The 10,831-nt window shown below is 46.3% G+C and overlaps 1 protein-coding gene across 8 annotated transcripts in view; it reads right to left on the reverse strand.

Moving 5' to 3' along the window:
• The window catches only part of Kif2c (kinesin family member 2C), a 25,110-nt gene that overhangs the window by 11,333 nt on the left and 2,946 nt on the right, over positions 1 to 10,831 (reverse strand). The window contains exons 1-10 of one of the 8 annotated variants that reach the window (XM_031378344.1): positions 9,339 to 9,421; positions 9,030 to 9,214; positions 8,787 to 8,888; positions 8,563 to 8,611; positions 5,086 to 5,208; positions 3,707 to 3,826; positions 2,180 to 2,280; positions 1,666 to 1,761; positions 1,019 to 1,073; positions 771 to 933 (exon numbers count right to left, since the gene is read on the reverse strand). In XM_031378344.1, coding sequence (XP_031234204.1) covers positions 771 to 933; positions 1,019 to 1,073; positions 1,666 to 1,761; positions 2,180 to 2,280; positions 3,707 to 3,826; positions 5,086 to 5,208; positions 8,563 to 8,611; positions 8,787 to 8,888; positions 9,030 to 9,032 — 812 coding nt within the window. In that variant the 5' untranslated portion in view covers positions 9,033 to 9,214; positions 9,339 to 9,421. Of the gene's footprint in view, positions 1 to 770; positions 934 to 1,018; positions 1,074 to 1,665; positions 1,762 to 2,179; positions 2,281 to 3,706; positions 3,830 to 5,085; positions 5,209 to 8,528; positions 8,612 to 8,786; positions 8,889 to 8,970; positions 9,422 to 10,831 lie in introns of those variants that run through there. The other 7 variants (XM_031378342.1, XM_031378341.1, XM_031378343.1 and 4 more) reach the window with 7 other exon arrangements.

Raw genomic sequence — 10,831 nt, forward strand, 5'->3', positions numbered from 1 at the left:
AAAAAAAAAAAAAAAAAAAAGAATTAAAATGCTGGGATGGAGAGATAGCTCAGCTATTAAAGCTAAGCTCACAACCAAAAATATAAGCTTAAATGCACACTGAGCAGAGTAGATCTGAAGTTACCTGAGTCTGCTAAACTCATGTGGGTAATGAGGTAGCTGGGTAAACCATTAAGGTGTAATCTCAGCACTTGTGAAGCTGAGGCTGAGGCGGGGGCCAGAGACATGGCTCAGTGGTTAAGAGCACTGACTGCTCTTCCAGAGGTCCTGAGTTCAATTCCCAGCAACCATGTGGTGGCTCACAACCATCTGTAATAGGATCTGAGGCACTCTTCTGATGTGTGTCTGAAGATAGCTACAGTGTACTCATATAAATACAAATTAATAAATCTTTTTTAAAAAAAGAAAGGCTGAGGCAGCACTGTCATGGTTCAAGATCATCTGACAGGTCTGGGGTAGCCTGGACTACAGAATGAGCTCTTGTCCCAACAAAACATCACAGAGAACTGCTGTGCCTACCCATGAGCCTCAGTGCTGTGGGCAATGTTTCACTAGTGAGTCATCTAAGACTGGGCTGCTATAGCTTAAAAGGTGACACGACAGGCCCCAGAATGGGACCTTACAGTTAAAGGGCCAGAACTCCTCAATCAGAGAGCCGACCCAATAAAACTCAACAGACCAGGGAGGAGCTCCACAGCTGCTGCCAGAGAGGGAAAGACTTGGGGGAGAAAGTGGCCATGAGGACCTTAAAAAATAGTAAAGGGACTCACCTGTAGACAACTTCATTGGAAGCTGTTTCGTCAAAGGCAAAGTCGAAGCAGAAGGCCTGGTTCTCCAGGTACTTCGTCAAATCCACTTTTAACTTGGGTTCGTGCACCAGGAGGAGGCACTTGTTGGGGACAGAAATCACGTCGATTTCTTTCTTGGCCAGCTCTGCAGAAGAAGATTTCAGGTGATGCTCCCTGACCATGGGCCCTTCCTCTCAGTCAGCCCTCTGCTTTTGACTCAGCAGGCTCACCGTGTTTATTCAGTGGGCGTTTTCTGACACAGACACAGATCCTGTGCTCTTCAATCTGCAAGAGGATGAGGGGAAACAGCCAAAAGGAGGTCAGAACAGTACCAAAGGACAGTTTATCCACAATCCTTTTCTTGGCTCTAGTAAGGGACCAAGAGACCTGATATTAGAACCCTGTTAACCACTCTAGGGTACAAGAAAGTCATTCTGAATGCCCCCAGGTTCTCTTACTCCACAGCCTTCAAGATGACTGCTCTTCCAGAGATCCTGAGTTCAATTCCTAGCAAACACATGGTGGCTCACAACCATCTATAATGATATCTGGTGCCCTCTTCTGGCCTGCAGGCATATATGCAAGCAGAACGCTATCTACATAATAATACACACACACACACACACACACACACACAGAGAGAGAGAGAGAGAGGAGGCCCCACCAGGGATATGGCTCAATGGAAGACTGTGTGCTTAGTTATATGGGGTATCAGAATCAATCCCCATAAATACACAGAAAGAAAGAAAGAGAGAGAGAGAGAGAGAGAGAGCACCATTCCCCAGATAATACTCAGGAATGAATGGTGACCCCTGCTTTCTCCTTGTCCTTCAGTGGTTGTCCAGCTAGGGAAGAGGAGACGTTCTGGTATACTCACGGGGTCTGACACAGTAAGCGGGCTACATTCCATATTAGCCCGAAATTCCTTAATCATCCTGGCAAACTCCCAGTTTGGAAAGCTGCTGTCATACTCCTGTTTGAGCCAAGAGGGACAAAAGGCAGACTGTTCAGGTGTGAGTGCTCTTAGACCCAGGCTACCAGGCAGCAACAGCTCCACAGCTAAGGAGTGCCTCACCCTGGCTCCAGTCTGAGAAGCCGGGCACAAAATCCCGAGGGCAGGACTGTTGGGGAGCATAAGCGTGCACCAAGGACAGCCATCTTAGGAGGCAAAGCAACAAGGTGACACCATTGCCGCCCTACCCTGTGATAACAGGGGATGGACCAGAAATGAGAGCAGGCATGCCCAGCAAAAGCATTACACCTTGTGAGGACAAGATGGGCTACCCCAATGGCCAATTAGCATCAAGTATGGCTCAGCTGCTCATCAGCTGACTGCTTATTTGTCAGGGTTGCCTGTGTGGAAACTCTCCCCCATGCCTCCCAACAGTCACCTGGGCTCGCTTTATTCTTAGCTCCGAGTTCTGGGCCCTCTTCTCTTCGCGCTTGTTCTTCATTTTCTCCATCTCCTTCACAATACATGACTTCCTCCGAACTGAGACGAGAAGAAACTGCTCCTTTACTCGGCCTTTGTCGGTCTCTGGCTATTTAGCTGAGTACTGGATCTTTCATGAAAACGGGTCTCCCTTCTCTAGACCCTATCTTCTCTTGTTTATTTTGTTTCTCTGTGTAGCTCTGGCTATCTCAGAACTCCCTGTAGATACATCAGGCTGGCCTCCTTTATGGATCAGATTCACCCTCCTTTCCCTCCCAAGTGCTGGGATCAAAGGTGTGAGCCACCATATCCGGCTTATTTGCTTATATATTAGTGTGTGTATTTGTATGCATGCTCATGCACATCATACGTGTGGAAGTCAGGGGCTAATTTTTGGAAGTCAGTTCTCTCCTTCTACCATGTGAGATTCAGAAATAGAACTCAGGTCATCAGTCTTGGTGGCAGCTCAGCCACCTCATCAACACACTTCAGTCCCTTTTGTAGATTTTTATTTTTATGTCTGTAAACCAGTATATGTGAGAAGTGACCCTTGGATGGACAAGTCCATGGAGCACTAACCGGGCTAGGGTGACGTCAGAGTGAGAATCACCCCACTCAGCTCTCTTTATGCAGCTATTTCCTCTAGAATTAAAATGGGGCAGGGCTGGAGAGGTGGCTTGGCGATTAAGACCACTTGCTCTTGCAGAAGACCCAGGTTTGATTCCCAGCACCCACATGGTAGCTCACAACCATGTATAACACCAGTCCGAGGAGATCCGATGCCCTCTGACTTCCATGGGTACCAGGTACACAGACATGCATACAGTTAAAACACTCATACACATTAAAAAAAAAAAAAAAAATCAATAAATCTTTTTGTTGTTTTTCTAGACAAGGTTTCTCTGTGTAGCCCTGTCTGTCCTGAAACTCTCTCTATAGACCAGGCTGGCCTCAAACCCACAAAGATCCACCTGCCTCTGCTTCCCAAATGCTGGGATCAAAGACATGAGCCACTACATCTGGCTCAATAAATCTTTTTTTTTTTTTTTTTTAAGATTTACTTATTATTATATGTAAGTATGTGTAAGTAGCTGTCTTCAGACACACCAGAAGAGAGCGTCAGATCTCTTTACTGATAGTTGTGAGTCACCATGTGGTTGCTGGGATTTGAACTCAGGACCTTCAGAAGAACAGTCAGTGGTCTTAACAGCTGAGCCATCTCTCTAGCCTGGCTCAATAAATCTTAAAAAAAAAAAAAAAAAAAGGCAAGCCATTCCCACTGTACTGGGGGAAGGCCTCTGGGTTGTAAGTCCATCTATCTCACCAAACGGCTTCTGACAAACTGTCCTGTGGAAGACTCAGTCCATAAACACGGGATGATATACCTTCAAGGTAACAAAAGGGTTTGAACTCAGACCCAGGCAGGCCCAGTGTTAACTCCCTGTCCTGTGCTAGAGCAGAAGCACACAGGGCCCAGCATGTCTACCTGAATTCCCAGGGTTTGCGGAGGATGCGCTTCGGGTAGAGTGGACTTGTTCTTCTGTCTCCTCACTGACCAGCAGCAATGGTAATTCTGTCACTGTGGAGCAGGAAGGCCTCAGGTGTCCTGCTGTGGGAGAACAAGACTCACTGGAGAAGGGGGCAGCAAGGAGCAGCTGTCCTTGAACCTCGGAGGGTGGGGGTGTCAAGGGCCCTCCTCCCGAATACACCCGCCCTTGCAGCCAGGGATCACACCTGGGCCAAAAAAGCTAAATAGCAAAGTCGCTTCCTCCTGCAATCCCAGCACTGACACAAGGCTAAGGGAGAATGGTTTCTCTAAGTCCAAGGACAGTGTAGGATAAGTTCTAGACTATCATAGGGTAAAGAATGAAAGAGGAGAGAGACCCTGTCCCAAAACAACAAACAATTGTTTTGAAACAGGGTATCACATAGCCTAGGCTGACCTCAAACTCACCATGATTGAACTGAGGTTAACGTTAAACTTGTAATCATCCCGCCTCATGAGTGCTAGACTCTCAGGTGAGTTCCACTATGTCATTCTATGTGGCCCCAGGAATGGAGCCCAGGCAAGCATTCTAACAATTGAGCTACAACCCCAACCCAATAATAATTTTAAAGTGCTTTTCAACTGGTTGGGTAAGGTAGATGAAGATTCTATGACACTAAATTATGATGTATGTATTAAATCCATCTAGATGAAAGGATCAGGACCACATAGGAGGGTAGTAAGGGATGATGGATTATGCTTTCTGTGGTATTTTGGTTTTTTTGTTTGTCTTTTATTTTGTTTTATCCAGACAAGGTTTCTCTATGTAGCCCTGGCTATCCTGGAACTCACTCTGCTGACCAGGCTGGCCTCAAACTCAGAAATCTGCCTGCCTCTGCCTCCCAAGTGCTGGGATTAAAGGCGTGTGCCACCACTGCCCAGCTCAGTTTGAATTTTTGTTGCTGTTCTTGATGTTATGGATATATGGAGACACTTTCACTCTGTAGTCCAGGCTGATCTCAAACCTGTGACAATCTCTTAAGTACTGACATTTTAATTGTGACAACCACAGTCACAGGTTCACTGAGCCCATAGAGTTAGCTATTGCCCAAGCAGCCATCATCCATGTTTTTTTCTTCTCCCCCAACTTTGCTTCTGTTAACCACGTGGTTTCTGGAGCTTTGGAGAAGTCAGGAAGCGTTGGCTAGGCCTGAAAAGCCATACTTGGCTCAAGTGTGTAGAATCAGGCCTCTGAGGCTTTTCCCTTCATGACAAAGCCCATCCTGAAGTGCATGCAGGGGCCCTGGTAAATGCAGCGGGGCTCAGATAAAGGATAAGCAGCTGCTGAGGCCTTCTACAAGGACACACTCATTACTCACTGGGAATGGGAAACTGCTTTCGAGAGTTTGTGGGCACAGGGAGCTCCACCTCCATCTCATTCTCCTGAGCAGGGATTCGAGCTTCTGAGACAGTGGACATGCGAGTGGAGCGGCTACGGAGGCCTAAAACCAAGAAGACTAATCAGTGCTACAAGGTAAGGTGAGCTAAAGCAGCAGATTCTAGCCAAGGCAGGCTAGATCCTAGCCACCTGGAAATGAGCCCAGGGAAGGAAGCATGTGGACCAAACTATTTGTGCAGTTGGTGCAGTTGGTAGATCTCGGTGCTCCTGCAGGCAAAGGTATCTCCCTTAAGAACATTTGTCCTGGGCTGGCAATATAGCTCAGTGGTCAAGTGCTAATCTAGAATGTATGTGGCTCTGGGTTCAATCCCCAGTATGGGAGGCAGATAGGAGGGTGGGGAGGGGATAAATCAATCTAAAATCTAAATAAATAAATCTAAAATCATTTCCAGAGAGGAAGACCTATTCTTTTAAGTCTTTTTTGAGACAGGGTTTCTCTGTGTAGTCCTGGCTGTCTTGGACCTCACTCTGTAGACCAGGCTGGCCTCAAACTCAGAAATCTGCCTGCCTCTGCCTTCCAAGTGCTGGGATTAAAGGCGTGCGACACCACCGCCTGGCATGTGACTCATTTTTTTTAGGCATGGAGAGATGGTTCAGGGTTTACGTGTTACAGGATATCCGATCACATTGTGAATGCCAAGATTGTGTTGTTTACTGGAAAAGTCTGTTTCTAGTTGTGGCACACCTTTAATCCCTCTGGCTGGAGTGCAGACACATCCTAGTACACACTTTAATCCCAAACATGAGAGAGTGTAAAGTTAGTTTGTAGAAAGTGACTTCTAATTGAGGGGCAAACAAAGTGATGAATCAGAAAGATTTAGCAGACTGGGATCTGCCCAGCTCCCAGAAGGGAAAGGGAAGCTGCTGAGGGAGCAGCGCAGGGAGAGCGGGAGGGGAGGAGACCGGGGAGTCTGCACACACAGGTGAAGTCAGAAGGAGAAGCCAGAGTGAGGTAAAGCCAGGGTGTGGTAGGCTCCCATGACAAAACCTGGGCTTTCCCCACTGTTGTAGGGTGCTTTATCAGGGCTGAGACAGCCAACCTCTTCAGAAGCCCACGGGCCAACTACGCTGCTTTTTGAAAATCTGAAGATCTGAAGGAGAGGTTATAACTGAAGACATAGGTAAGTTGTTCCTGAACTTGGAAAAAAAAATTTTTTTTTTTTTTTTTTTTTTTTAGGGGCTGGAAAGATGTGATGGCTCAGCGGTTAAGAGCACTAACTGTTCTTACAGAGGTTGTAACAGAGTTCAATTTCCAACCATCTGTAATGAGATCTGATGCCCTGTTCTGGTGTGCCTGGAGACAGTCACAGTATACTCACATACATGAAATAAAAAAAATTTTAAGTTATTTATGTGTATTAGTGTTTTGCTTGCATTTGTCTGTGTGAGTGTCAAATACCCTAAAACTGGAGTTACAGACAGTTGTGAGCTGCCATATATGTACTGGGAATTGAACCTAACTCCTCTGGAAGATGAATGTTCTTAACCACTGAGCCATCTCTCCAGCCCCAACACCTGAATTCTTATAGCTGGAGTAAGACAGAGAAGCAATCAGTCATCTATAAAGCCCTTCAAGTTAGTGATGCATGCCTTTAATCCCAGCACTTGGGAGGCAGAGGCAGGTGGATCTCTGAGTTGGAGGCCAGCCTGGTCTACAGAGGAAGTTCCAGGACAGCCAGGGCTACACTGAGTAACCTTATCTTAAAAAGCCAAACAAAATAATCTTTTTTCCAAGTCAGGCTGAGTGAGTGCTCACACCTACAATCCTAACACTTAGAGAGGGCTGAGTAGAGGTCAGCCTGGGCTACATAGTGAGTTCCAGGACAGGCTGAACAAGAGACCCTTTCTCAAAAAACCTGGATACCAGGGCTGGAGAGACGGCTCAGCAGTTAGGAAAGACTAGAATGACTCACGGTGGCTTCTAACTCCAGTTCTACAAGACTCTGATGCCTCTAGCCTCCTTGGGCACCTGCATTCAAATGTAGCACATTCTAAAAAATACAGAATTAAAAATAGGAAGAATCTAAAACATTAAAAAATAAAAAGAACACAACAGTTCATCAGGGCGTTTGCTTAGTAAGCCTGCTGACCTGAATCTGAACACAGGCCCCAAGTTAGAAGGAGGGCACTGACTTCCACAAGCGGGGAGTACTATTCCTGCATGCAACATGCAGGCTAAATCAAGAACCAACCAACCAGGAAAGGGTCCACATCCTGTAAGACACACACTAGGATGGCATCCGACCGTTTTCTGCAGGCCCTGTTGTGTGTGAAGCATGATTATGGGACCTGCATACATGGAGCATGTGTGGAGAGCAGAGGACACTGTACACTTCTCTCATTCTCCACTTAAAGATTGAACTCAGGTTGTCAGGTTTGTGCCACACAATGCTTTTACCTGGTGAACTATCTTGCCAGCCCTTTAAAAATTATCATCATCGCCGGCAGTGGTGGCGCATGCCTTTAATCCCAGCACTTGGGAGGCAGAGGCAGGTGGATTTCTGAGTTCGAGGCCAGCCTGGTCTACAGAGTGAGTTCCAGGACAGCCAGGGCTACACAGAGAAACCCTGTCTTGAAAAACCAAAAAAAAAAAAAAAAAATCATCATCATCATCATCATCATCATCATCATCATCATCATCATCATCATCATCATCATCATCATCATTTTAGACAGGGTCCCACTATATATGTCTGGCTGTCCTGGAACTTGCTGGTTTCAAACTCACAGAGTTCCTCCTGCCTCAGTCTCAAGTGCTAGGATTCAAGTATACACCACCAGCCGGGCAGTGGTGGCACACGCCTTTAATTCCAGCACTTGGGAGGCAGAGGCAGGCGGATTTCTGAGTTCCAGGCCAGCCTGGTCTACAGAGTGAGTTCCAGGACAGCCAGGACTACACAGAGAAACCCTGTCTCAAAAGTATAAACCACCATACCCAGATTATTTTTAGAGGATGGACTCTTTTTATACTGTCCAAGGCAGCTAGCATTTTCAATCCTCCTGTCTCAGCTTCCTATGAGGATCATAGGCACACATTACTGTATTCAGACCCATTGATTTTCTAAATAGTCTCCAAACTCCACCTATGCTTTCCTCACAACCTCGTAAGGTACAGCACTCCAAGGAATGGAAGCAGCTGGCTCCCACTGAGTCCACCAGCACTGGACTCTGGTGCATAGGACAAGGGTCTAGTCCAGAAAGCAAACACCTGACACGTATGTACACTTCTCTCAAAGGTTAGATGTAGGCTGAGGAAGATGGATGCACGAAGGACAGACCTCAGCCTGTGCAGAGTTCACATGCTCAACTCGAGTTTCCTAATGTGACTGCTCTGGCTTCCACCCTGAGCTCTAGGAATCTCACCTGCAGCAGAACACCACAACAGTCATTCATTTACCTTCTTTTGGAGCTGGAATTTTGGAGTTGACTGATTTGCGTTTTTGCTTCTGAAAAACAGAACGAATGGCCACAATATATGGTTCTTGTCAGTAATCACAGTCCTATCATGAGCTTGTGTACTGGGAGAAGGCCCCAGGCAGACCCAGACAAAAATTAGCAAAAAGGTACCAAACTAAGCGGCTCTTCAGGGACAGCAGCTGCAATCCGGTGACAGGCACTTACCGGAACAGTTACGTTTTCCTGCAGTGGCAGACTGTCCTTTGGTTGTAAGGGAAGAAGCTGTAAGAGTTCTGGGTTTATCGCAGCCACATCATCAATATCAATCTGCAAGTGCAATGAGTCTCAGTGAAGCAGCACTGCTTGATGTTAAATGAATCGCTGTGATCAAGATTCAGGCTTTACCAACCTTAAGTTCCATTAAAGCACTGACCACTACAAAATAGTTATTCCTTAGTCATGGTTTACCATCTAGATGGAATGGGTTTCCAGTTTCCAAGCCAACGGGAGATTGTGAGTGAGGAGAATGAGGTGGAGAGGAGAGCAGACAGGCAGGCACACAGAAGTCCACAGGAGACCTATGCCACTTGGCTCTCCTACTGCTCTGCTGGGCAGTGATGTTCTGCTGGCCACAGCCCCCTGAGCACTTCTTGCTGGCTGACACAAAGGAGGAAACAAGCTCTAACCAGCTGGTGATACCGATATGGAGGGCCCCTCAGGATCTTATAAGCAGGAGTAAGTTCCCGAAAGCTGCTACCTAACCTCAAGTCTACCTACATTTTCTACTGGGCCCAGAGACTTCTTCCCAGTCGCACCTTCCAGTTGATGTCTTTCCTAGCTCCTGCTCACACCCACAATGAGGTCACAATTCTGGGTTTACATCACCAGAGTCCTGTAACTCTTTAAGAACTCAGACTTTACCAGCTTAACTCCTAGGTTTGAAACAATTCCTTTGCATGAGCGAGGGCCTGAAGTCACTCCCCAGCACCACACATGACACAAGACATCCAATAGACCCCACCTTTTTTTTTTTTTTTTTTTTGAGACAGGGTTTTCTCTGTATAGCCCTGGCTATCCTGGAACTCACTCTATAGACCAGGCTGGCCTCGAACTCAGAAATCCTGCCTGCCTCTGCCTCCCAAGTGCTGGGATTAAAGGCATGCACCACCACTGCCCAGCTAGATCCCACTTTTGTTTATATTTAAAATTGATAAAGTTTAAGAATATATTTCCCTGGCGCTGGAAAGATGGCGCAGCGGTTCAGAAATGCTCTGGACTGCTCTACTAGAGGTCCTGAGTTCAGTTCCCAGCAAGCACATGGTGGCTCACAACCATCTGTGATGGGATCTGATGCCCTTTTCTGGCATGCAGGTGTACATGCAGAGAGAGCATTCATACAAATAAATTAAATAAATAAATAAATCTCAAGAAAAAAAAAATATATCTTCTAGAATCTTCACACACGATCCTCTCAAGCACATGTATGTGCACCAAAGTACTTCACACATGACAGTCTTAAATGTGTACCACGGCAGTTCACACATGACAGTCTTAAATGTGTACCACGGCAGTTCACACATGACAGTCTTAAATGTGTACCACGGCAGTTCACACATGACACTCTTAAATGTGTACCACGGCAGTTCACACATGACACTCTTAAATGTGTACCACCGCAGTTCACACATGACACTCTTAAGCACATGTGCACACAGCAATCATGGCTTTCTCCTTACACACACATACTTTTTTTTTTTAGTCTTGATATGTAGCTCTAACTGTCCTGGTATTCACTCTGTAGATCAAGCTGGCATAGAACTCACAAGAGATCTACCTGCCTTTGCCTCCGAAGTGCTGGGATTAATGGCATGTGTTACCATACTAAACATAAATTTTTTAAAAGAAAAAAACTTAAACACACTTTTTTTTTTTTTGACAAGGCTTTCACTGTGTAGCCCTGACTAGCCTCAAGAACACAGAAATCTGCCTGCCTCTGGCCCCTGGGCACTGAGATTAAGGGTATGTGCCACTATAGACCTGCCTGGGAGAGAGACTGCACCTTAGTCACCTCCTCCACTCCCAGGTCTCAACACACCACCTATCACTTTGGAATCAGTCCAGGAGGGCTTTGTGGTTAAATCCTCAGAGCATTCTCAGGTAGACATCGTCTTCTTCACTTTATACGTGGGAACATGACTGAGCACATGGAAAGACAAGGCAGATCACAGATGGAAACATGACTGAGTACATGGAAAGACAAGGCAGATCAT

This window comes from Mastomys coucha, unplaced genomic scaffold, assembly GCF_008632895.1.
Source record: "Mastomys coucha isolate ucsf_1 unplaced genomic scaffold, UCSF_Mcou_1 pScaffold18, whole genome shotgun sequence".
NCBI lineage: Eukaryota > Metazoa > Chordata > Mammalia > Rodentia > Muridae > Mastomys > Mastomys coucha.